The sequence below is a fragment of the Anas platyrhynchos genome, chromosome 1, assembly GCF_047663525.1.
Source record: "Anas platyrhynchos isolate ZD024472 breed Pekin duck chromosome 1, IASCAAS_PekinDuck_T2T, whole genome shotgun sequence".
Classification (NCBI taxonomy): domain Eukaryota; kingdom Metazoa; phylum Chordata; class Aves; order Anseriformes; family Anatidae; genus Anas; species Anas platyrhynchos.
The window spans coordinates 78,066,261-78,093,499 of NC_092587.1; the positions used below are offsets into that span (position 1 = coordinate 78,066,261).

General features: G+C 40.3%; 1 protein-coding gene across 1 annotated transcript in view; it reads left to right on the forward strand.

Annotated features, from left to right (window-relative positions):
• The window catches only part of VWF (von Willebrand factor), a 151,299-nt gene that overhangs the window by 18,012 nt on the left and 106,048 nt on the right, over nt 1-27,239 (forward strand). Inside the window, exons 7-15 of the mRNA XM_005012640.6 lie at nt 3,930-4,146; nt 6,331-6,453; nt 9,135-9,246; nt 11,461-11,507; nt 16,860-16,996; nt 18,375-18,513; nt 19,127-19,227; nt 22,723-22,918; nt 23,871-24,086. Of these exons, the coding sequence (XP_005012697.1) occupies nt 3,930-4,146; nt 6,331-6,453; nt 9,135-9,246; nt 11,461-11,507; nt 16,860-16,996; nt 18,375-18,513; nt 19,127-19,227; nt 22,723-22,918; nt 23,871-24,086 (1,288 nt within the window). The remainder of the gene's footprint in view (nt 1-3,929; nt 4,147-6,330; nt 6,454-9,134; nt 9,247-11,460; nt 11,508-16,859; nt 16,997-18,374; nt 18,514-19,126; nt 19,228-22,722; nt 22,919-23,870; nt 24,087-27,239) is intronic.

Sequence of the window (27,239 nt, forward strand, 5' to 3'; positions counted from 1 at the left end):
AATACATGGACATAAATTACTGCAATATACTTCAGGACTGAAAATGAAGCCCACTTTGTCCAAAATCTCATTTGTCTGCTCCTGAAATCTATATATCCTGTGAAGACAGACTGGGAGAGTTGGGGTAGTTCATCCTGGAGCAGAGAAGGCTCTGGGGACACCTTCTAGCGGCCTTACAGTGCTTTAAAAGGGCCTACAAGAAAGATGGGGTGGGATTCTTTAGCGTGGAGTTTAATGATAGGACAAGGGGTAATGTCTTTAAACTAAAATAGGGTAGGTTTAGGTTAGACATTAGGAAGAAATTCTTCACTTGGAGTATAGTGAGGCACTGGAACAGGTTGCCCTGTGAATGCTCCATCCCTGGAAGTGTTCAAGGCCAGGTTGGATGGGGCTTTGAACAACATTATCTAGTGAGTGGCATCCCCGCCCATGGTGTGTGTGTGTGTTGGAAACAGATATTTCTTAAGGTTCCTTCCAACCTGAAAAACTCTGAGATTCTATATTAGCTGAACCAGAATTTCAGTGTCTTCTGTCTGTTGTTAATATGTTTGTTCAAAAATATAACTACCATTTGATGTACTAAACATACTGGATTCAGATGTTCTTTTCTTGGAAAGATGGGAGGCTAAACTATTCTCCTTTGATAGGTGAAAGAAAATAAGATAGTCTGAAAGATCATACCAAGCTATGGCACCAAAATATATCCTTCTTGGATGATATAAAGAAACCATGTACTATAAGATTAAAATTCAACAGAATGATAGGGTATCTCTGCTTTCTTTTGTTACTTTTTATTTCTTTAATGGCAATCACTAAAGAATAAACAAATGCAATTCATGCAGCAGCATAATACAACGCCATAGAAATTGGAAGAATGTATAAAATTCCACCTACAACTCTGTGTGGTGGGACTGGGGAATAAAGAAAGTCAGTAGGCTTGTGGTCAGTAGGACTTGCCAGTACAAGGACACTGCCAAGGCATTTAAAGAAACACTTAAAATAGAACTCATGCAGAAGTAAATGAAGTAATGTCAAGACCTTCAACTGTATTTCAAATACTGCAGTCAGTTCTGGTGGTTTTAATCTTACAGCCCTCTGCATTCTAAGCACTGTTTCAGGCTTAGGCTTTACTGCCTAGTCTGTTGGTTTGGGGCAGTTCCTTTTCTTGTGAAGCAGCTTCCAGGACTGTTATTCTGTAAGCAGGAACACTATAGCCATGGGTGAGATGGCTCTGGTCTCTCCACACAGGTGTACTGTCCCCTGACTAAAGAACTCTGTTAGTTCAGCTTGACCATTCAGTTTTAAAGAAAGGAGAGAAAATAAAAATAATCTGTAGAATTAATTAACCTGGAAGGGACCTCTGGAGGCCATCTGCTCCAAACCCCTAGTTGAAACAAGGCTGCCTTAGGTCAGGTTGCTCAGATCTTTCTCCAGTCACATTTTTATTATCTCCAAGGTTGAAGGTTTCACAGCCCCCATGAGCACCTGTTCCAGTGTTTGACCACCATCATAATGAAAATATTTTTTATCTTTTATATAGTGGGATTTTCCTGTATTTCAGCTGTCCATTAGTTTGTCATAATACATAGCTGAGATATATCTAAAATACAGGAAAATTAGATCTACAATTTCTTGTATAAAGTCGGTTGAAAATTTGAAGTAATTTGAATGGCAAGAAAGCCTTTAATCAGAGAAAATGAACTGCATGGTGATTTCTGGCATATATGACTTGTTTTCTTGACAAGCAGTTAAAGGTCAGTCATTAGGTATGTTGCTGTTGAACAATAGAAATGAACACCATGGGGAAAAATAGTTTTAAAAGTTTTTGTTGTTGTTTTTAGTCTCATTTAGTGATATGTAGTGAACATGATCCAAAAAGGTTGTTTTGACTAGCTTTGTTGTCGCCATGTGTTTTGCAGACTATATAGTCTAAATTCTATTGCAGCGTAACAGTTGAGGTGTATTACCTTTTTAGCAAGGTTTTTACCTTATTAACACAGCCTGTGAGTAGGCTTATTGCATATGTCATCTTTCTATTGCATTTGACAGTATCTGGATCAGGGCTTTGGTCCAGGAGCTGCTGTACTGCTCATCCTCTGAGCAGCTCTCAGCTCACTTCTGATTACATCAGTTTCATCTTGAAACTCTGCTTTAATAGCTCTTTTGGCTGTTTGTATTTTTATCACTTCCAGCCCTGTGGCACTTTGTCAGTTTTCTCATATTTCATGTAGTCTAAGAGTATTACCAACACTATTTATGCACTTCCTGCTCCCCATTTTGTAGTTATCATTCCGGCTCTCTCAGTATGTTGTCTGCTGTTTGGGCATCAGAAATATTTCAGGCTGGATCTGTTTTTCTGGAAGACAATCAGTGTTGCTTTTACATTCCCAGAGACCTTTCTCAGAAGGCTCAAGACCTCCTTATATATGCAATTATTCACTGAGCACTTTGTTAAACTCTGAATATATTTTCAATTTTCAATAGATAAGACATTTCTGTTTGCTTTGTTTTCATAAGTCAGAAGTTCTGTCTCAGTTCAGGTATGTACTAAGTTGATCATTCAGACAAAACACCCTCCAACAAGTAAAGTCTTTCCTACTCAGCGGTAGAAACCTTAGTACCCCTACTATGCAGGTATACCATATGCAATTTAGAGAAGGTATCTAGGCATCTGCTAAAGTCTGTGGGTTTTTTTTGCTCCCCATTTTTCACCTTCCACCTCACCTCACCCAACACTGGAAACAAGACAACCCCAGACTTTTTTTTTTTTTTTTTTTTTTTTTAGCACAGCTATAAATCTATAACTTCTATGTGCTGTCATCATCTCAGGTACTTGTCCTTACTGTGAAGGAACCAACTTAAGAACCTGTCATGTCATGTCTCTATGTAATGACAGGCCTGAAATATACAGCATTGTTACAAATATTTATATAAAACATTGATGGATAAGTAGAATAAAGTTTCACTTCAACTGTTTATGTTAGGGTTGTATCAGACATTGTTTTCCCACTTATCTAAGCACATTATCATCCTTCAAGAAAGTTGCATTGAGGACCTCAGACTTATTGTGAGGACCTCAGACTTATTGAACTGTGACATAATGTAAACATAAGAGAAAATCTACTTGGGAATCTGCTTCACAAAATAAAGTGAACTCTCATTAGGTTGTGTTCCATTTACAGTTAATTCATACATAGCTTGTTGCCATCTGAAAAGTTAAGTTTTGGTACCTTCCTCGCCATCTCACTGTACAGTCCCGTCCTTGTACTAGCTGTCACCATGCTGGTTTAACTTACTAGAAAAGCAGAAAATTTTGCTTTTTTTCTCTCTCCTTTTTTTTTTTTTTTTTTTTTTTGCCTTTTATCCGAGTTAAACTGACCTATCATGCATTGGACAAGCCAGCAGGAGTGACAGGAATATGAGGTCAGAAGTAGAAAACAAATTTGATTCCCTGGATCCCGGTCAGACTTGGTCTTTCAGCGTGAAACTTACTCTGTTCCCTCATTAGCTGAAAGATGGTCTGTCTGGTCATTTTTCTTCTGAAGTACCTTAATTGTAAGTTCCTCTCTCTTGCTGTGCATGTGTTCCTGGTCCTCCAGACACCATTTGGTTCTTCACTGGACAGCAAGCAGTTCTTTGCTTTCCTGCATTTGATAACTGATTGACCAACATGTTTCTGTGTGAAGCCTCTCTTATATGACACTATGTTTTATGTTAATCAGTGTATTAATGTACTTCTGTTTATATACAGATGTAGTGAATAAATGGATGTAGTCCACTTTTAGCTATTGACTGCAGTGTTTATGTGTGACTGATAACCATGATGTTGTTTAACAGTCGTGACAGTGTGTTTGGAAAAGCTTTTTCTTCCAAAGTTTATAGTAACTAAAATATTTTGTCCCCTGTCCCTCCTTGCACTGGTCATGCAGGGTGTCATGGAAATCTGCCAGCTGCTAAGAACATCTTTGACCTTTTCCCGGTGCCACCATCTAGTGGATCCAGAGCCATACATCCATCTCTGTGAAGAAGACATTTGTGCTTGTACCCATAGCACAAACTGTCACTGCTCAGTGTTCCTTGATTATGCAAGAAACTGTGCTCATGAAGGAGTGATTTTGGATGGGTGGCCTGAAGAGAGCTTGTGCAGTAAGTTGATAGAATTATTCCTGAGTTACTTACCTCAAATGAGATCATGACTGTCTTGCAGATTTATGTGCTGCAGGTAAGAGCAACCGTTGATTTTTTTTAGGATGTTGTTGCAGGTTGATTCGAGCAGGCAAGTTAAATTTTAATGTTCCCATCACCACCATTTATCTGAAGTGCCTTTGCTCACTCCCACTTTCAGATCCCTGTCATTTACCTCTTTGCTAGAAGTTGTTGTCCCTAAGTGAGGATTGTTTAAACCACATATGAATTATAGGATCATAGAATCATTAAGGCTGGAAAAGACCTCCATGATCATTTGGCCCAACCATCCCCTTTACCACCAACATTACTCACTAAACCATGTCCCTAAGTAAGAAAATCCCCATGAAGAAGATTCTGAGCTGCTACATATTTATGTGATCACACAAAGCTACCAATTATGATGTTCAGGAATTATTTCACACTTGGTTCAGATGTGTGACTTTATCCAGCCTATACTTGTAAGACAGCATCTTCATGAAAGGCTCTCCTTAATGCTCCTGGGTAAAGAGAATTATTTAATCTTTTATTTGCTTGAAACAATTACATTGGAATTGGGATGATTTATAGTTTAGCCTTTTTTTTTTTTTTCTAAGTCAGAGATTCTGATTGCATCTTGAAATGTTATCTTTATTAACCTAATTTTGCCAAGGTCAGAGGTCTTGATTGCATCTCCGCAAAGATTTTGCAAACAGAGAAGGATGTAGATTGGCTGAGATGCCTCTATAGAATAAAGGTCACATTTACACCCAACGTGCAGGAGTTCATATACCTGTATGCCTCCACAGGAGAACCCCAGTTAAATACACAAATACACAAATGAATTAATAAAAATCCTTTAATATCATATTCTCAATGATTTTTCTCATGCTTTCTATATCAGACAGGAAGGACAGTTTTCTCAGAATGTTTGTAAATTGATTTCCTGGGCTAACATGACAGATTTGTAATGACAGCACTTACAAGCCAAATTCCTTCTCTGGTAAAGTTACACTGTTAATAGCCACCACCGAAGAAAATACTATCTTCAGATTACAGTTAGGGCTGCAAGATATTGCCAACCACTTATTCAAGGGATTGTAAACCAAAGAAGACTCTTTCTTGAAGTAATTTGTTACCTTTATGTTGGGATATAAAAAGATCTAACTTGTTTCTTTGCTCAAGGTACAAACCAGAGGACACATTTTAGCTACGGCTTTCTGTAAGTCTGGCTAAATCCAGGAGAACGCATCTCTATTCCCAGAATTCATTTTTAACCCTTGACTTCACAAAACCACACTTTTTCCAAGCCAGGAAAGAGAGGTACTACCCATGTATGCTGCCATAGCAGGATCTTAATTTTCTATCATCCTTCATCACCTTTCACTATCATGCTGTCTCAATAAAAGATGACAGTAATTGTATTGGAGGCATGAGATGCTGCTGTGTTGCAAGGACTGTAGTGCTGGGCACTAGTGAGCCACAAAGGGCAAGACTACTCCTTTGTTACCCTTCCACCTCCTTCATTACAGGATTTTCTGAGAAAGGGCAGGCTCTAATCTTTTCTGCCCACTGCATGCCCATGCATTCTTGTGGGATATGCCTGTACATCAAAATGAAGGAATGGCTATAGTTTGTACTTGCATAACAGCCTCGCTTAGATAATTCAGCAGTAAAGATACTGCAGCATGGGTGTTAGCCTGTGCTAGTAGTTTGCAGGAAGAAGGGTGAGATTTCAGAGTCTTAACTGTCTCCCTGTTCTCTCTGGGAACATGAAACATCAGTGTAATTTCCCAAATGAATGTAGTAACCGTGTAACTTAAAAGTACAAAACATGGTTGTTTATCCCCGCTACCCAGATATTATTGCAAAATTGTTCACCATGTTTGATTGTTCTTAACACACTTGGTTCTAGTTATTTAGACTTGATTTGTTAGATAATAAATTGGCTGTAACCCCTAAGTATTTACTAGGCAACCTAACTGAAAAATCAAGCTGAAAATCTAGTGTTCCTTAAATGTTTTTGCTTCTGAAAAAGAAATCATTGATTAGAGGGGATATGACCTTTTTGGTGTCTCTGTGGCCCAGGCTTTGATAATTAAGGGAATTTATTTATTTACGAGTTATTGAGGAATTTGCATTTCTAATTTCTTGTAATTGTTTCAGGGCCAAGATGTCCAGTTGGCATGGAGTATAAGGAATGTGTATCTCCTTGTGCCAAAACCTGCCAGAGCCTGAATATCAATGAAGTGTGTCACGGACAATGTGTTGATGGCTGCAGCTGCCCTGGTAATTTATTTACAGAGCTGTTTACAGAGAAACATTTGGCAGTGGTGTTACCTATTTTATTAGAAGAAGGAAAGCAGTGTCTTCTCTTAAATTTTCCCAAAATCAGAAACACTTCTCCTTTCTGGGACCATGCCCTAGAATAAACCAGTTTCTATACTGCCTGTATGCTCACTCTATGAAAAGGCCATTTTTTAGATCCAACTAAAAAGTAAATGTTTCTGTGAACATCAGCACCATCTAGTATTCTAGGACTACTTTTCTTTCTTGCTGAGGGACTACTTACCACTGACATGTCTAGATTCCTTCTCAATTGCTTTTGGCTAGAAGCTGTCTTCCTCTGAAAGCTAGAGGAAGAAAGAATGGAGAATATACTGAAGACATTTCTTATAGAAAAACAAAACTTTTAGAACTTGTGCTATATTTCCAAAGATCTTCAGGATTTTATATGAATGATTTTGCTTGTTATTGAATCCTTTCAGAGGATCCTGATCAGAGGAGATCTGAGTGGCTTAAAGGAAGCAGCCCAATCACAACTTTTTTTTTTTTTTTTTTATGGTCTTCCTCCTCTGCTTCATGAGTGCAGGCAGAGGGTTTGATTCCTGTCTGAAAAGATCCTTATGCTCCCTTTTCTAGCTTTTATTATTTTTTTGAATAGGAATTTCTCTACATTTCACACTTCAAATCTGGACTTTATGTGAATGTACAGAGGTATTTACTGTCCCTCTGCACTAAGATACTAAATGTAACAGAGGTTTACTGAGCATGTAGTTTGATTTCCAAAACAAGGCGGTGATGATGATGTAAACCTTGTTTTAGGAGTCATTAATGCATTCTAATACATTTCCAGTCATTCAAAGCTTGGCAGTTGCCCATTTAGCTGCTGGTCTCTTGTGCATTGGATGTTTAAAGCTGTCATTCTGTGGAAGAACTTGAGTATGTGTACAGGGAAGCTGGCAGGTGATAGAATTAGGCACAGGAGCTTATTTTGTTGTGTAGCAGCTAGCTATTAGATCTGTACAGTCCTGGGACTGTTGGGAAAAGCTGAAGGTGTTGAATCCACCAGCTGCATAAGGTCCCTGGCTATTCCTTCTTTGGTGTCTGCTCTGGTCAGTTCAGCACAGGAAAGGTGTAAAGGGACAGAAACTGAGAGACACAGAGACAGGAGCTCAACAGAATGGATATTACATGAGAAACCTGTACATTACCGGAAGGAACTGAATGATAAGAAATAAGAATCAGCAGTTCAATATTTTTACTGTTACTTGGTGCACAGTCTACAAGAAATAAATTTTGTTTGAGTTTAATAGCAAGTGAGGAGGATCTCACAGATCAATAGAGAAAATTGGGGTATAGGATGATTATTATACCTTCTCTTAGCTTCTTTCCAGTTCTCCAAGAGTAAAAATGATCTGTTCCATGTATGTGTCTTTTTTACTTACTGCAGCACAGTTATTTTAATAGCAGTAAATAGAATTACTATTGCCAGGAAAAAACATGGACAGTCTGTTTTCTTTTGCTCTCTGGAGAGCCTTAAATGCTCAGATCTTGTTTAAATATTTCTCAGTGGAAGGATTTTCTCTACAGTAAATATCCTTCCAGGAAACACTACAGCAAGAATGGGAGAAAAGGGACTTACCTGTGTGTCACTGTCAGTGGTAAATGCTGCTGCTAGGGAAAAGGGCCAAAATTTCTACAGGTGTTTGGAAGGATTCCCTCAAAGAGAAGGAAAAGGAGTTTTTAGCAGTCAAAATGTTTTGTTATAGCAGCTCTTTTTTGAACAGAGGAATATCAACTACCTATCAACATGTGGATCTGAGAGAAAGAAACTACTTGCTACTGCTAGCTTATGATGCAATCTCAGGCAAGTCTTTATAACTGATATGTGCTTCCAATTATCTTTGTAAGATAGCCTATATATAGAATAGGTAATTATAGTTGTGTAATATGGAAACCTCAGAAACTGGATCCAAGTTAGGAAATTAGCCTTCTCACTTTGCTTCTGCAGAAGTTGAAAAGAGAAACCAGATCTCCACATCATAATGCTGCTTTCTCTCTGACCCTGACTTGTGGCACAGTGCCTTCCCAGTATTTGTTGTTCAAGACAGCTGAAAGCACACTGCCTGCATAGGTTTCTTCTATTGCTTAGTCCCTGTCTGCTGGATTCTTGTTGTTCAACTTTGCTCCTTCATTCCCTACTTTGTTTTTCTCCTTTTCTGTCATCATATAACAAATGCAAAACCTGTCTAGGCACTCTTTACTTCAGTCAGTTCTTGTTAGCTCTAGGGTTTATGATTTGCACTATTTCTAAGTACATATATTTTTTGAACAAGTTTCTAGATTAGCACAGATCAAGCTTGATTGTGCTCCCCAGATTTGACTCCTGTATGTTCCAATATACAGGAGTCCTGTATATATGTACTGACTCAGGGACTGACTAAGCAAAGGGCTTTTCTGGGAGCACCAGAAATGTACCATTCAGCACATCTGAAGGAGAGGCAGCACTGGAAGAAAAGTAGACACCAGCAATTACCTTTGTAATTGCTCTCTGTGCAGCTATGGATAATAATGTATATGAGGTCTTGCCAAAGTATATGAAGAACCAGAAAATGTAATCATATTTACGTTTCTGTTCACGTGTGTGTGTTGTATGTGCATGTGCTGTTGTTACCTGATCTATCCAGAGGGAAAGCTCCTTGACGGTGAACACTGCATTGAAAGCTCTGACTGCTCCTGCATCCACTCTGGAAGACATTATCCTCCTGGGTTCACCATCTCCCGGGACTGCAACTCATGGTAAAATCAGTGTTGCTGTGGTATGGTTGCTGTTGTTCTAGGGTACTGCACACATTTTTGGTGACTGTTTTAGATGATCTATCTAGATCTCTCTCTCTGTCTCTTCTTAAAAATACTTATTTACATTGGCAAAGGACCTGGTCTCTTATTGGAAATACCATCCCCTTCCAAGAAGTGAGCTGTTCACAAATACAAAATCAGCTTCGCCTTTAAAGGGATATTTGGCCTGATAGAACAATGTGAGGGTCATACTCCCTCAAACAGTAGAGAACTACCTGTTTCCTGTGGATAAGACAGACTGGCAGGTTCCCATGTCTGGTTGGTGTCAGCAGTGGTGTCTTTGTTTCAACTTCCTACATGTATTTGACCTCTAAAACCGGTTTCTTTCCAAGAAGAGTTAGCTCAGGCACGTCCTTGAAACTTCTCACAAAGCTAATGGATCTTCCCAGCTGCATGGCTCACAATTTTTCTTTCACTCACAAATGCCATTCTAAAGGGGAAGGCTAGCTGCCTAAAGAAAGGAAGGGGAATGAGTAATGTATTCTTGATCTGGTATATGTAAGTGTGAATGTATTTATGTAAGGAGTTCAGACAACACCGAGCACAGATGTTTCCAATTAGACCAAAGAAGAGGGACTAAGTCAGAGCCACCACATGCAGAAGAAAAATGGTGCATGTGTCATCACTATTAACCAGAAGTTTTTCATTACTGGTGCCATGTATCACAGAATACGAACCATAATCATGACATTAGCATTTTATCTTTTTTTCTGGAACTGTTTGCAGCTCTGAGCTTGGCCACATTGTTCAACCATAGTGTTTTTGAGAGGTTAATGCTGCCTGATAGACTGCATTGTTAGAAAATATTTCCTGTTATTCAGATTTGATAATGCTGTGGAGAATTGTTTGGACCTGATGATCTTAGAGGTCTTTTCCAACCTCAGTGATTCTGTGATTCTATGAATGTTGTTCCATCAATTCAGCATTCACCATCCTGAGTAAACTGACTACCCACAAGTGGTTTTCAAGGGCTGGAATAATTAAAGAAATAAAAGAAGTCTAGCATCTCTTGAAAAATTATTTCAGCTGGAGATTCTAGGATTGACCAGCTTGACATCACAGATCCAAGAATGACAGCAATCTCAATGACTCTCAGTGCCTGTTACTGGTTACTGGTAGCACCTCTGGGGATGGCACTAAATCCACCACCCAAAGACATTAAACCAGAAAAAGCTCTTTGCAGAGAAAGGGAAACTGAGCAAGAGGAGCTTAAGTCAGCAGTGTACAGTTACAGTGATAAAGGTCTGCATGAGCAGAAATCTAGCCAGCTGGCAAAGGACAAGGCTTACTGCCTTTTGGGTCAAACTGATGAGGCCATGCCTGGAGCAGCGTGGCCAGTGCTGGTCAGTACTGGTGTAATGGCCACTGCAAGAGGAAGGTAGACGAACGGGAGATAGTCTAGTGGAGGACTCTGGAAATGACTGGGGAAGAGAAGCATGAGGAGAAGCAAAGGGATCTAGATTTGTTTAAAGGCTAATGGGGGAAATTTTCACTACCTAAAGGGAGGTTGTAAGGAATACAGGGACAAAATCTTCTCAGAGGCAAACAGAAAAGGAGCAAAAAGTGATGGACATGAGTTGAGACAATGGAAATTCCATTTAGACATTAGAAATAAATATTTCCTTGGGACGGTGTAGCACTGAGACAGCTGCCCAGAAGAGCCATTCTGGATATTTCTAAAATCAAATGGGCAAGGTCCTAAGCCACCTCATTTACCTTTGAAATTTCCTCCCTTGAGTTGGGGGTTGTAGGTATTATTTCCACAGGTTCTTTTTTTTTTTTTTCTTTTTTCTTTTTTTTTTTTTTCCCCTCTAAAATTCCGTCATAGTAATAGACATATCTTGAAATTTGCATTTAAAACTAATTCCACATCAGTGGAATATAGTTGTAAACTATTAAATGTTTTGGAAAAAAATAAGTTCTTTAATTTTTCAACCAGTCCAGCTCATATTGTCAGCAGTTGCTGTCAAATGATGGTAGAAGAGATCAGGAGGATGGATATATTAAGAAACAAGATTATGGAAGATTGAAAGTATGCTGGGGGCTGGTCTAATTTCCCTAAAACAGGGGCCATATTTCAGTTATTTGGGAAAAGCTTGCAACAGAAGATATGAATTCACATATTCTTGCATAACTTATAGTTGTGTTTCCTAGCATTTGTCGACGTGGCATCTGGATCTGCAGCAATGGGGAATGCCCAGGTATGTTGGACCTATTGTTTTTAGGTTTTGACATGTAAGTAAATATTGTCTACATCCCTCCCATTTACACCCAACATACATTTTTTTTTTTTCCACACAAACGGTGAATTTGTCTTTATTCTTACCTGCAAACTCCAGTGCAAGCCACGTGGTATTATATTTCAGATGTTCTCCCTGTGAGACAAAACAGATGTTGTACTGTATGTTTAGCAATTAAAATTCCTGTTTAGTAACAAAATTGGTTCCTCTTTTGATTACTTTACCAAAATATAAGGGTCTGTATGATCAGAGGAACAGATTTCAGGTAGAGGGAACACTGTTGGGCTGCTTTGTGCAGGTAGCCAACTTTCTAAACCAGAATGTTTTTACTGATGTTATAACTTGAAGTACTGGGAGTAGATTGGGTAACTCCTGATTCCCCTTGGATTTTGACCCCAAACGTCACCTTACAGGTGAAGGATCTCTAGCCTCCAGGAGAAGGTGGCTCACCTTCCTTCCACAGGTGGTGGCAGACAGGAGGGGCAGCTCTGTAGATATTGTTGCTCCCAAAGTTCTTGTTCACCGCCTCCCAAACTCACCAGTACATGTGGCTACTGTCTCAGCTTTTGCCTCCACGGTCAATGTGACTTTTTGTTCTGTGCATTGTCCAGCAAAGTGTCTCCTTCCTTGTTTCCTCCTGGCAGGTCTGTGGCCAGTCCTCTGACTCAGTTCCTGTACTATGCTCAGCCACAGAAAGGCCTGCTTGACCTGAAACAACATCTGTCTCTGCTTGTGTTGTGTGTTGTAGTCTGCAGGGAGAGAGCACAGATCTTTATCTTGCTCTTCCTCATTGCTTTTGTAACCTGAGAGTTGAAGGACTGAGAAGGAGACCAGGGTTGGAAAAAGGAGAGCAGATAGGCTATTTATTCATTTAATTGTTTATTTACTGTGACATGCAACTGTGCAATCCCCACAAATTAGGAGAATTAGAAATGTTTATCAAAGTCTGTCTTTCTCTTAGCAGTAAGTTTGCCTGATCCATTAATGCAGCATTTCCTCCTGCTTTGGACTAAAAGAGCACTTGCCCCAAAATGTCATCAGGAAAGAAAAAAAAAAAAAAAAAAATAGTGAAAGAGTGGGTACGCAAATGTTCAAAATAGAACTGACATTTTTACTGTGCTATGCCAAGCAGGACTATGAGAAACCCTGTGCTTGAGGTTTTCAGTAGAGATTTCCCCAGGGCTCGGTGCTGGGGCCGGTCCTCTTTAACATCTTCATCAATGATCTGGATGACGGCATTGAGTGCACCCTCAGTAAGTTTGCAGATGACACCAAGCTAGGTGCGTGTGTCGATCTGCTCGAGGGTAGGAAGGCTCTGCAGGAGGATCTGGATAGGCTGCACCGATGGGCTGAGGTCAACTGTATGAAGTTCAACAAGGCCAAGTGCCGGGTCCTGCACCTGGGGCGCAATAACCCCATGCAGAACTACAGGCTGGGAGAGGAATGGTTGGAGAGCTGCCAGGCAGAGAAGGACCTGGGAGTGATGGTGGACAGTCGGCTGAATATGAGCCAGCAGTGTGCTCAGGTGGCCAAGAAGGCCAACGGCATCCTGGCTTGTATCAGAAACACTGTGACCAGCAGGGCTAGGGAGGTGATCGTCCCCCTGTACTCGGCTCTGGTGAGGCCGCACCTCGAGTACTGTGTTCAGTTTTGGGCCCCTCGCTACAAGAAGGACATTGAGGTGCTTGAGCGGGTCCAAAGAAGGGCGACGAAGCTGGTGAGGGGCCTGGAGAGCAAGTCCTATGAGGAGCGGCTGAAGGAGCTGGGCTTGTTCAGCCTAGAGAAGAGGAGGCTCAGGGGTGACCTTATTGCTCTGTATAAGTACATTAAAGGAGGCTGTAGCGAGGTGGGGGTTGGCCTGTTCTCCCATGTGCCTGGTGACAGGACGAGGGGGAATGGGCTAAAGTTACGCCAGGGGAGTTTTAGGTTAGATGTTAGGAAGAATTTCTTTACTGAAAGGGTTGTGAGGCACTGGAACGGGCTGCCCAGGGAGGTGGTGGAGTCACCATCCCTGGAAGTCTTCAAAAGACGTTTAGATGTAGAGCTTAGGGATATGGTTTAGTGGGGACTGTTAGTGTTAGGTTAGAGGTTGGACTCGATGATCTTGAGGTCTCTTCCAACCTAGAAATTCTGTGATTCTGTGATTCTGTGATCTCTCCAGGTACAGGGAGTCTCAGTACAACACAAAATCAAGGACACAGATCCAGGATATTTATGTCTTCTAGATAATGGGCAGTAACATGTTTACAAATGAGGAATAGGTCTTTTTGAACTTTGCTTTTGAACTAGAGTATAGATTTTAATCTCCTTGCTTTCTGGGCTACTATGAATAATATGTGGGCCAAACTTTTATTCTTAACCCCAGCCATTTTTTCTTCATAGATTATAGAAATGAAGGTAAGCCTGAAATTGAGGTCTGTGATCACGTATCAATATACAGCTTTGTGCAAGGGGGAATCGCTACCTTTTTCCGAGTTGGGAAGCTCTGCAGAATCAGAAGTCAAAAGAAAAACTAACTTATTTTTGTGCCTTCAGCCAACATATCCAAATCATTTTTCAGCTAGGCTTGTATAAGACCCAGAAGGTCCCAGAAGTGCAGCTGTTATACAGGTACCCACTGACATCTACAAACTCTTCTATGGCTGGGCAGCAAAACTTTCTGAAGTAGCAGTCTTTGATAGCAACAGTAGCCATGTTATTGTTGTACCCTATCCTGTTCTGTCTAAATTTGAAGCAATATTACAGCATATTTTTATTACTGATTGAGTATTTTTGTAACAACTATTTCTGAAATCATGTCTGTCTGAAATCACCACAGATAATTCATACATTTAGACTCCCAAAAACTCAAGGTAATTTCATTCTTTTTTACTAACAATTGTCAGGAAAGGGCTCCTGTATATTGTATGAATGAATTGCCTAGCTGTAAATTAGTTGATAGAGCTGGGTACCCAGCTGGAGGCAGTGTTTCAGAAGACAGTCTTGTGTCAGCCAACTACCAATAGCAGAATAGCACTAGCAAGAAGCTCTCAAGCTGATATCATAATTAAATTAATTATGAGGGCTGTGGGTTTCAGGAAATCTCGTGGGTTGCATTAAACCAAATGGAATAGATAGAGGGACCCATAAGAAGAGACTTTGCCTCAGGAAAGAAATTTCAGTTCCAGGACCAATGCCAAAGGGCTGGGACTTGTCTCGGGGAGCGGGCTATAGCTCTTCAGGCTCAAACCTGTTTTTTAGGTTCTTGGTTGCAGAGAACACCCTGAAAATCAACCTGCACGTAATGTGGTGCATTATTGTTTTCTTTAGGTCTCCATGTCTAGTAGCTAATTGACTGTATAGTTGATTAGAGTAACACTTGTTTTACCTTTGTCTAAGCTTATTCTAACAGAAAGTGTGATTTTAAAATTTATTTTTATTTTTGTATTTACCAAGCTACCCTCCAAACAGATGGGGGATGACAAATGTTCAGTGAGTACTAGATTTTTCTTAGGGTGAATCAGAGCAGTGAAACACTGGGTCTCCTCTGGAAGTTAACGTTGAATATTATGGTGAAGAGTGAAATTTCCTTTTTGCATTCATTAGGCAGAACTTCCATGGGACTCAAAGGCAGTGGAGAGAAAGTCATGGGGTTAACCTGCCAAACTGTAACATTAAACTTTCTCCATCCTTTGTCAGCACTGTCAATGCAGGCCCAGCACCTGAACTTTGGTCTAGGCAAGGAGGTTCTTCCCGCCTTGTTTGCAGAAGGAACATCTCTATGTGTAAAGTTCATATGAAAGACTTTGTTTGTAGGTTCTTTGAAGTTGGAACCTTCCTAATGTATTTGCAGAGGCTGTAGCATAGCAGGGGGCTACATCCCAGCTGTGTGTCCTGAATACTGCAGTCCTGAAAATGGAAAGCCACAATGTACAAAAATATGTTAAGATGTTGAAATGTTTCAATAGCTTCTTTTTGTAGAAGTGTGGGCAAGACAGACTTTTGTATTATTCTGTAAGGACTTTAGATTTACCTATTATAACTATAGATTTATTTTTAGCTTTATGTATTTTACTCTATTTAGTTTGTTAATTAAGATAATGGTTGAGAATAATTATCTGCATAAATTCTGCCCTTGGAAGAACTCCGTCTGTGATTGTCTTCCAGCTCTTCATTCTGATAAAGTACATGTATTCTTACTTTAATGTTAGAAGAAGTTACTGGCATTCAAGGCAGCCCAACAAGGGAATCAACACTTATTTTGGGTCTGTGTTAAAGGAGGCCATTGTGAAGGAAGCTTTCAGACACTGTCGCCTTTATAAAACCATACTGTAATGCTATAAAAGCACAAGCAGATTGACAAAGACATGGCTGTCAGTCTGCCAGGACAAAACTGTGTAATATATATAGAAAATGAAGTACCTCTGCAGAATAAGAGCAGTGAGAGTTCAAAAAGTATTGCTAAAAATTTTGATCTTTAACTCTGTAAAAACTCCTGCATTCTGCAATCAGGTCTGTGGGTGCAAATGTGTGACTCTGGTCTAAGAAAAAGTGTTTTTCAAGTGTACTAAGCCAAGATGTTGCAAGCCCTTGCATAGGCCTAAAGGGGCTCTGTGACCCAGAGCACAACACTGTCAGTGCTGCTGGGGAATCCTGAGGACCTTTCTCAGCTCTGCCACAAATGGGCTGTAGCGATCTTGGACATTAGCACTTCCACCCTCTGTGCATCAGTTTCCTCATTTTATAAAGCAGGAAACTTGGTTGCTACATAAAAGGGAGTAGGGAATGTTGTTTAAAATTGGCTAGTGCCATCGGCATCCATTAGTTAGGTTCAGATTAAAATACCTTAAGATAAATTATAATTAGACTAAAACCTTCAGTTCAAAGTTCAATAAACTAGTTTACTTAAACTGGTGTGATTTGTGTATAAGCTAGCCAAAAGAAACCTTGAGAAGCTGTGCTGATTTCTCAGGGCCACACAGGTATACACCACAGAAGAATCAAATTCACTTCAGTGCAGGGAACTAAGGCCTTCTCTGATGTCCTCATAAGCTTCCTTTTTAAGCATTGGATAGGCTTTTCTGTGGACATGAATTTCAGTTCTTGAATGTGATTTATACCATGTTTCCCAGCTTTTGTTGGCGCCGCTGTTGCTACTGGTAATGACTTACAGGAATAAACAGTGAGATAAGCATCTTGTCCGTGCTCTCCAGCCTGCAGGGGACATGGTGTCTGTGCAGCCACCCGACTGCTGTTCCCCTTCCATGGCATGGTAGGACACGATTTTACTCAAAGCTTGCACCGGGGTGATTAACTGCTCTACATGTTTTCCAGGGGAGTGCTCTGTCACCGGCCAATCCCATTTCAAAACCTTTGACAACAAGTATTTCACCTTCAGTGGGATTTGCCAGTACTTATTTGCCAAAGACTGTGTGGAAAATTCCTTTTCTGTTATCATCGAGACTGTCCAGGTAACAGCAGTTTTGGCCTGTGCATGTGCATGCTCTTGAGAGAGCGGGAAGGGCTGTGGAAGTATGATACGAGTTGCAGATGCACAGGCAAACAGAAGTAATTTTCCTATGAAATAATTAGTTTAAATAACAGATGCAGTCTTTCTCCTTGGTTAATAGGCGCTTTGCTGCCATTCTCAGGAGCCTACCTGGAGATTCAAATTTATAATGTGATTTGGAGAATGAGCTTCTGCTGTCTCTCTGGCAGCTGAGCAAATGCACACAGGAGAAGGTGCACCCCTTACTAAGCTCCCTGAAGGCTAGTGGCTCACCAGTGCCTACGGAAAATGAATTTCCTCGGACACTGAGTGGGGTGCAGTGGCAGAGTAACATCATGGATTACTTTTCATTTGGTTAAGCAGCTGGATCATTGCTATTGCTCTCTGGCCTCTCAGCACCTCCTGGCATTCCCCACTGCCTTCCCTGAAGAAAGTGAGAAAGGCAACTGAACGGTCAGAGAATGGAGGCAGGTTGGAAAGGAAGCTGGACCAAAATGGGGAGGGAAGGAAACACTGTAGGGGGTGTCACGGAGAGGTGAAACCTGTCTTTAAGCTGATTGACCGGTTGTGCGTGGGAAGAGGTGAATGAGCTTGGAGACTGGAAGGGTTCTGAATCAGGAACAGGGGTGGAATCTACAGGCAGGGAGAGGTGCGGCTGAGTCAGGAGATTTATAGGAGCGAGGAGAAGTATCGGTCTGCCTTGCAGGAGGAGAGGAAAGAGGCACAGGGCACAAGCAACAGAGGAGCTGCAGGCTTCAGAGGAATGGGGGTGTGACGGATATACACACCATCTACGTCTGTAGCCTACATCAGAAAGCTCTGATAATGCATCTCTGAGTCATCTGTGTTTGGAAACTTGCAAAACATGTTTCCATTGAAACTGCTTTCGAAACCAGGGAGGAAAACTGGGGCCTTGTTCCTCATCTGCATAACCCACAACTGGTAAAATAAACACCCTATCAGTCCTGGGTGTGAACTGGGTAGTGCGAACGGCAGGGCTCTTTCCCAGGGTGATGGGCTCTGAGGTGGATTGCTTGCCCCTACAGCAGCGAGACCAGCGCAGGCTGCCCTAGTGTCCTGCTGACACTGCTGCAGTGTAGTTTCTGCAGACTGCTATCCAGGCCAGGAGGTGCAGAAAGCTCCCTGGTGTGTGGTTAACAGCATAATGGAGGAAAGACTGCCAGCCTGGTGTTTGTGGGCTTCAGAGGCTAGGTCTGTAAAACCATCAAGGCGCTTAACACTTCCTGAATTAGATGTTGAAATGCCTTTTGTGGGCCTGGGGCTAAGGCACCAGTAAAGTGAAATATTGAGGTTCATGGCACATTTTCACTTCTCTGTAGTGTGCAGATGATCCTGATGCTGTATGCACTCGCTCAGCTTCTGTCCGAATCCAAGATATGGACAACAGCCTGATTAAAATGAAACATGGAGGAGGAATTTCACTGAATGGACAAGACATACAGATTCCTTTGCTACAAGGTGTGTTTGTGTGGGATAACTGGCTAGACACCGAAGGTGTCCCCTTTGTTAGTCTTTTCTGGGTCAGTTCTATCAAAATGTGCTTTCCATACCAAATTATCACTTGCTGCCTCTGTATTTCCATGTTCTAGAAGTTCTGTCATGCCAGCTTCTCCAGCTGACACATTTTGGGTCAGCACTTCTAAAAGTCAGCAGAATTAAGTTGGTCTGGATTTGGGTGATGTTGAAAACTGCTATTGGTATATTTATATTTATTATTATTATTATTTTTAAAATAATATGTATATGTACAGAAGCTTAAAATCCCACCAGTTATCTAGCAAAATGTCAAAATTAATACTTAATATTTTTTTTTCAGAATGCACATTGTAGGGCTCCTGAGTACTGTAAAGCAGAGCCTATGGACAAGTTAACACAATTGTAATCTGCTGAGCAGGCACAGAGTTTGGGAAGCCTGAAGGGGGATAGTTTGTGCTCCTTGCTTTGGCAGACCTGTGTGCCCCTGTTGCCCTGCTTTGTGGCAGCTACCCTGTTGTTCTGTTCAGAGGGCTGCAGCAGTCCCAGAGAATGAAATGATGCATCTAGACTTGGCTGACACTGTGGTTGCCTTAAGGTGCCCTTCGGATTCAGCACATGATGAGGACTTCGGTTCGCCTTACCTATGGGGAAGATTTGCAGATTGACTGGGATGGCCATGGTGAACTCCTTGTGAAGGTACTCTTTCTCACGTTCTTTCTGTCTGCTTTATTTCTGTCTTTTCACTACCTCTTGTCCCACCCAAACATGTACAGAAATTTTCTTGTCTGAAGTGAGAAATTGTTTTCTGTTGCATGGTAGAAATTCCATTCTCCTTTGCTACCCCCGGAGCAATATACATGTCCTTTTGTATTCCAGAAACAAATATTTTCATCCTACAGCAGCGTGGTAGCTCTCTTGTTTTTTTTTTTTTTTTTTTTTTTTTTTGTTTTTTGTTTTTTGTTTTTTGTTTTTTGTTTTTTTTTCTTTTTTTCTTTTTTTTCCCCTCATTTTTGTGCAATGACAGCCATTATTAACCATGAATAGTTTTATGTTTTGTTCAGCAGATATCCTCCAAACTGAATTTTTTGTTTTCATTAGCTTTGACTGTCCTTTCTATAGCAATGGATTCATATGGCTTAAAATAAGGGAAGAATGTGGCTCCAGGGACACAGTTATTTATAATTTCCAGGAAAGATCAATTAACTGGTACAATATATGTTGCATGCCTCTTCTACTATGAGGAATGTTTAATGTCAGTCTTGATTATCAATTAGGATTTGCCTGTGCTGCAGACAGCAGTAGAATGCTCAAACCGGTTTTAAAATAAATGAACTGTAAAGGAAGCAGTTTAGCTGCAGTAACAGAAAGTTTCATGCAGCAATCTTTTATGTATATATATATACACAATTATATACAAATATATATATTTGTCTGTTGTAAGCTACAGAGTAAGTTGCAGATCAGAAAATCCTGTGAGGGAGGGGAATAAGGGTGTTTACTGTGGAATATTCTCCTGATAGCTAATAAGCCAACACACACACCTGACCCTGATCCAATGGCTTCTGGAATCTCTGGAATGCTTAAATTGTGAAACCCCATACCAAGAGATACTGTAGCTCAAATAAATGAGAACAAGGTCCTGGCTGAGTTATGTGAGAGGTCAGGTTACATAGCCACAATGAGCTGCAGTGGTCTTTGCATCTGCCAAGAAGATAAACAACAACTTGGACTAAGTCATCTATCACCCTCCTGCTTGTACAAGAAACAGTGTTTCTTTAGATTGGTAGGCCCTGGGGACTGCAAATGTTATCTCTGAGGGCGTACTTGCTCCTTCAGAAGTGTGAGTCCGCTCTTAGCATTGCTTCCTGGTGTGAAGACCTGCAGGCTACAGGCACTAAGCCAGCCAAGGCATGCTCCCACGTGTTGTAGGGCGGCTGTGGACCCGTATCCTCGTGCTGTTCTTGTGTGGAGGAGTGCTTAACCACAAGCCCTATGTATCTGAGCCCTGCTTGTAAATGGAGCTCTGCAGCTGAACCCTGTGTGGGGCAGTTTTGCTCAATGTTTAATGAAGAAAACTGTTTTCCCAGAGATGACGTTTTTACCAAGCAATGAGGTTTGCCATTTCAGAACCATGGTATGGCTTTTACCTTCTCCTTGCCTGACCTGAAATCGGTCTTAAATGTTGTATCTGGCACAAGCATAACGTTCATCAAAGCTCATTCAGGACTGTGCACAAGAGTTGAAAGGACAACAGGGAAGAAAGATTAGGAATAAGTTTGGAAATCACATGTGTAGGTTTTATTGTTGTATTGATCTGGTCAGAGACCCATATAGCCTAGCAAATTCTTCCTTAGAGGTAAAACAAATCTTATTTTCTGCTCCAGATCCTTTTACTTTGAAAGCAGTGGAAGTTTCTCCAACTGTGTGCATTTATTCAGTTCTTCTCTGACTTCCCTCCTTTGTTACGTATCTGAAGCATCTTTTTAATTGCTTTTAGAGAGTTAAATTGTGCTGCATTTGTAGGCTGACTGTTGCCAAATGTTTCTGACAATTCATGGAAGTGATACACTTCCATTACATCAGCCAGTCTTCTGGCAAAAAAAAAAAAAAAAAAAAAAGAAAAGAAAAAAACAAACAACAACATCAAACAAACAAGCAAACAAAAAACAAAACAACAACAAAAAAACCCTATTGTGTATTCCTCAAGAAGCACCCCCCCCCTCCTTTCTGTGACCACTTGATACTTGTGATTCAAGCTTCCATTCAAGTATCAGTGTTTTGAAAATTTGTCAGAATTTGGATTTGTTTGTAGCATTATGTGTCTATGAAGTACATGGAAATAATACTGTCCTTGGGCATCGGAGCAATAAGGGTACATATCCTCCAAGAATTCATGATTGTTCTTTTTGATGCTTTGTATTTATTCTCTGACCTCTGTGTTTTAAGGGAGGTTAGTATTAGGTTATATATTGGAGAATGTTTTAATATTTATTTTTTAATCATACAGAACAAGAATTTTCTTCAAAAATATTTTGTTCTAGCTTTTTTTTGGTTTCTGTTTCACTATTTACCCTTGCCAGTGTGATTAAGAGCACTCTAGAAAATGCATGCAGAGCTACTGGAGCATTAAAGCACTGAGTTAGCTTCCAAGGAAAGTTGGCAATATTTGTGATGTATCAGATCTCTACGTCTACTATAAACTGACAATTCGTACTGAAATAAAAGATATTGACACATTCCTATTAATAATATTGTTCGGGAGATTTTTTCCTGTGTGTTTCTAAGTTTAGGGTCCCATTTCAAATGTCTCTTGGTTTGCACAAAGAATAAGGCAGGGTAAAAAGTACATTGCTCTATGGATTTCTTGCAATATTTCTTTTAGTGTGTGATAAATTTCTCTAGGTGGGAGGAAGCTCTAATGTGAGGTAATGTAGCTTTGGGATAGTGCTCTCTTCTTTATTTTAATAACATTTCTTTACATTAAGGGAAACAACTCCAACACTGTTTCTGTTTTGTCACAAAACAATCTGTTTAAATATTCTTCATCTTAAAATTTTATTTTAAAATGTGAAATGGTTTCAGGTGCTGTATCTTTTCCCAAACTACTATTCCATTAGTAATATAATCAACTCATGGGGGAATGGTTTTGAAGTAAAAGAAGTGAGATTTAGACTAGATATTAGGAGGAAATTCTTTACTCAGAGGGTGGTAAGGCACTGGAGCAGGTTCCCAGAGAAGTTGTGGGTGCCCCAGATGAGGGGTTGCAACTAGATTATCTTTAACAACCCAAGCCATTCTATGATTCAGTGATCTCACTGTATTCAAAAATGCCACACATACTCCCCTGCCATCATCCTGTTTATTTATATGAATGAAAAGAGAAAAAGAGGGAAAGATTACACTAGACTGCTCATTAAGGCACAAAAGCAAGCCATTATTTCTCCTATTCACCCTCAGTTACCATCTGAAGTTATCACCGTAGCATGCAAAAATTTTCCTGCAGCTACTAATAATAGCATTTTTGTGAGTAGTTTAAAGACGTAATACAATGAAATTGCATTTAGAGTGCTTTAGAATATATTTTAGAAATTCTTTGATTGTTAAACTGTGCATGGTTCATTCTTTAGAAAATTTTGCTCTACAGTATTGACCTGTTCTGGAAGATGACCAGGCTAACATTGTGTACCTTAGTTGTCTCCAGTGTATACCGAAAGAATGTGTGGGCTATGTGGAAACTACAATGGAAATCAAGGGGATGATTTTCTTACTCCTTCTGGCATGGTGGAAACTCTTCTGGAAGACTTTGGAAACTCCTGGAAGCTGAATGCAGACTGCCAAGACTTGTTAAAGCAAGACAATGACCCCTGCAATCTCAATCCTCATTTAGGTACTGAACTCCATCCAAAATTAACATGTCCTGTTGTGCAACAACCTGTGATCTTCTATTGTATGTAATAGAGGAAAAAAAAATAAAAAAAGAAAAAGGGGGAAAACAAAATAAACACCAATTAATGCAGTCTTACTGTAGAAAACGTAATGTTTTGTGAAAATTTAAAACAAAAGTCGGTAATGTGAGATCATGCTACCATTCAGTTTGAATGACAGTCCCAGTTAGACCATTACAACCACTACACAAATGTGTGTCACTGATAGCAATACATTCTCCACCCTCCGGGTGGACAGAACACCCATCCTTTTCATTCCTAAAGTGTCCTTGCAGCACCTTAGACACTTTCTTAATCCCTTGTCTTCCTGATCTTACTGCATCCCAACAGTCAGCTTTCCTCTTCTCTGTGCTGCTTGGCTGTCCTGCTGGGACACTGGAAGCAATTCTCAGAGCAATCTTCTTGTGCCAGGTGTTACAACAGGCTCCAATTTCTGGGAAAAGCAAGCACACAGCAAATTTTGTGGCCATAGACCAGATCAGGCACTGTTGATTCGTGAGTGGAGTGCAGCCTAGGAGGTTTAATTTTACAAATATAAAAAGCAGCAGAAAGCAGGGGCCCTGTAAAAGGAAGCACAGCACCAGAAATAGTGGTAACAAAATATAAAAGTATTGCTTTTCCTTGATTTGGTTTACTAGTGAAACATTATTCATTTAGTGGAGCTCATGACTTATGAGCTATGATGCTATCTATGCCTATTTGATCCTATTTTATTCTTCTGTTCTTCTGTGTTTTTTGTTTGTTTGTTTGTTTGTTTGTTTGTTAGTTTGTGGTTTGTTTGTTTGTTTTTTTCCACAAAAGCAAAAGAAAATGCTTACTGTGTCTCTTCTATGTTTTCTTGAAAGCCACTGATTGATTTGATGCATGCACATCATTTTTCTCTTTTCAATTTAGCCAAATATGCTGAGGAATCCTGCTCAGTTCTGATGTCTTCTGTGTTTGAACCCTGTCACCGTGAAGTCAGTCCCATTCCCTACATGAAGAACTGCCGCTTTGATGTTTGCTCTTGCTCCAATGGCAAGGATTGTTTGTGCTCTGCAATTGCTAATTATGCAACAGCATGTGCTAGGAAAAATGTTCTGGTCCAGTGGAGAGAACCCAACTTGTGCCGTAAGTGAAATGCTCCTAAAAATTACTTGCTTTCCTTTTCTTGGAGGAATTTCTTGCAGATGCTGAATGATATATCTAGAATGAGATGATTTCTGCACTTTGCCAAATATTTCATATAGAAATGTTGAGAGAATACATCTTTCCTCTGGTCCAACAACGATGCAAGAACTGTTCGCAAAAACTGTTCAGCAGTGAGGGAGAAACTGTCATCTGAGAAGCCTCAAAATTTTGACTGGATTTCCATTTTCTGCTGCATTTAAGTTTCAGCTACTCATCTGAAAACTTTTTGCATGTCCCAGGGTGGGAATCTCCAAGAGATTTGTAGTAATGTAGCTTTTCTACTACCTTTGATGCCCAGGCTTCCCCAGCTCCTGACCATAGCAGAAGTTGAGGGTATGGAGAAAGCAAAAAGGCAGGTACTCAGTCAGGTGGTGTCATAGAACATAACTGTGAAATTATAGATTCATTTTTGTCAGAAGGGACCTCTATCAGTCTTCTGCTTACAACAGGGCTAATTTACAGCAGATTTCCTAGGGCCTTGCCTAGGCTGTTTTTGAATATCTCCAAGAACAGAGATCCTGCAACATTTTTGGCACCTGTCCCAGTGTTTGAAGAACTCCCTAGGAGTTTGGTTACCACCCTGTCAGTGCAGAGGTCTGAGATCTGTGTCAAATCTTATTTTCATGTACATCATTCAGCTAGTGGGTGAACATCATTTTGCTGACCACACTTGAGCTCCTTTACTTCTTCACCTTGTAAATTCTGATACGATTTGGAAGATGGTTCAAGATGACAGCCTGAAACTTGATTATCTGCCTGTGAATTGTATCACTGAGCACAACAAACAGCTTTGGCTGTGGCATTTTGTGTAGACATTTAATTCCTATGAGAATCAACAAGAGTTGAGTTTTGAATTCCCCTATGGATCACTTACAGCACCCCACCTGTAGTAAGTGGCAACCCTGGTTCAAAGGCTGGCAGTCTAAAAGATGAGATGTTGCAGGAGCATAAAAAAAAAAATTCAAACTGCAGATTTGAGGAAATGGAGTAACAAAATGTTTTTGCATAGATCAGTCCAGTGCAAGATTAATAGCCAAACTGCTAAGAAGCTGGAACAGAAGGCGCACACACTTTTTATTTATTGCTTGCCTTTCTGTTATATCAGTATGGTAGGAAAAAAATCCATTGCAATGGAATTTTGATGGACACATGCGCACTTTTCTAACAACTTTTCTATTAAGGAAAGAAGACAATTGAGAATTTTGATGAAAAGCATGTAGGCTTGCAAGCCTTCCAGATCTGTTTCATACTTCTTCCCAAACTGAGGCTGGGAAAAACATTTATAAACACAGTGTGTAGAAATTAGGAGGGAGAGGGAGGGGTAGATAGAGAGAAAGATCACTGGTGTTCCATTTGATAGGATCTGTACCTGTAGGGACAGTGGCTATAGCTTCTGCAAGCTGGATAGTATTTACTGCGAATGACAACAATACCAGTTTATATTAAACTGCTGCATGGTTTCATAATATTTTACCTAATTTATGTAAATGTTCAGATAGTGGAACAATAATGTAATAAAAATCCTTTTAAAAATGAGCAGGTCTGGAGGTTGAAAGAAAGTGCAGCGATAATGCACCATCGTTCTTTCTGTAATTGAACAAGTCAATTTTCACAATTAATCTTTAATAGTGCAGTGCTGCTTCCTCTTCTCTGTGCATTACAGAGCGCTTTATGCTCTCATAAAGTGACAATTTCCCTGATTGCAGATCCATCAGTCCCCATTAAATAATCCCGATGCTCCAGAAATCTCCTGTCACATGAAGGAGAACATACCCTCTTTTAATGGGCTGGAGATGTGAACGTGCAAGTTGCATAATTTGTGCTGATGGGGGTGCACTAAAAAAGTGCTCCATTTCTACATTGGTCAACTGAGATTCAGTTTTTCGGGAATGACTTGACAGAAATGGTTTGCTTGATTTGAAGTGGCAGGGAGGTAAGTCATTAGCATGGCACAGTATTTCTGCTTCCTATCAAGCTAACAAACACATTCATTTCCCACGTCTCTGAAATGATTTTTGTTTGATTAAGAGCTGACTCCTGCCCTTGCAGCCTACTGTGAATAACCAGTCGAGCCAGTCTTTTTGTGGTGTGTGGAAGGAGCAGATAGGCCGTAAAGTCAAGGTCTGTGTCACCAATGCACAGCATGCCTCTTGTGTGTGTGTATACATGTATGTATGTGTGTCTACATATGTATGTATGTATATAGTGTTTGGTGGCAAAGGAGAAGCAATAAACAATTCCCTAGATCTTTCTTCAGGTTTTAGGGACCTATTGATCATCCCAATATTTTCCCATATCTGGTGGGGGTAGGCTGATTGCTTATTTTGTTTGCATGGCTTCTGTGAGAGGATTTGTATGGTAGATCCTGGAGTGCTGGATCTGAGCAGCATTTGAGAATGATTGCATTGCATTGTGGGGCTCAGAATACCAGCTGGTGCTGATAGAGCAACTGTGTTAAGTCTGCCATGGTGAGTCTTTTTCCAGAGCCTCTGACCTAGATGTGACTGTTTTCATCTTGCACTACCCAAGAAACTGGTAAGGACTTATGTCTCTTTCACTCTGGGTTGAAAGCCTGTCCACAAGAAGCTGTATGAACAACCTCACAAACAGAAATTTTCCAATGATTTCCCACTATTTTGCATCTTATCCCCAGGATAGGCTGAGCTTTAGAGCACAGCATTGAACTATTGAGTTTTATAGCAGGCACCTCGCCTTTTCCTCTAATTTTCCTGGCAATAAGGGGATTTTTTTTTTTTTTTTTTCCAGTGATGGTGTTATTACAAAGTGTACAGACAGTAGTCCCCTCCCAGGTCAGTTGTCTTGCCCTTTTGCTGTTAAAAACAGATGCTGCTGAGAGGTGATGCAGTAGTGTGGTGGGACTTGGAATATGAATGTAGCCTTATGTAATTGAACCAGAAAACCAGAGGATGTTTTAAGTGTTAGGAAGTGCATGGGCAGGTAAGATGAGTTACAAAGCTTTAGCTAAAAAAGGGATCCACTGTAAACATGTCCTTGTAGGCAGGGAGTGTTACCACTAACTTGCACATGCCTTTAAAATGGTCTTCAGCCCTGACCTGTGCCTATTCAGTATTT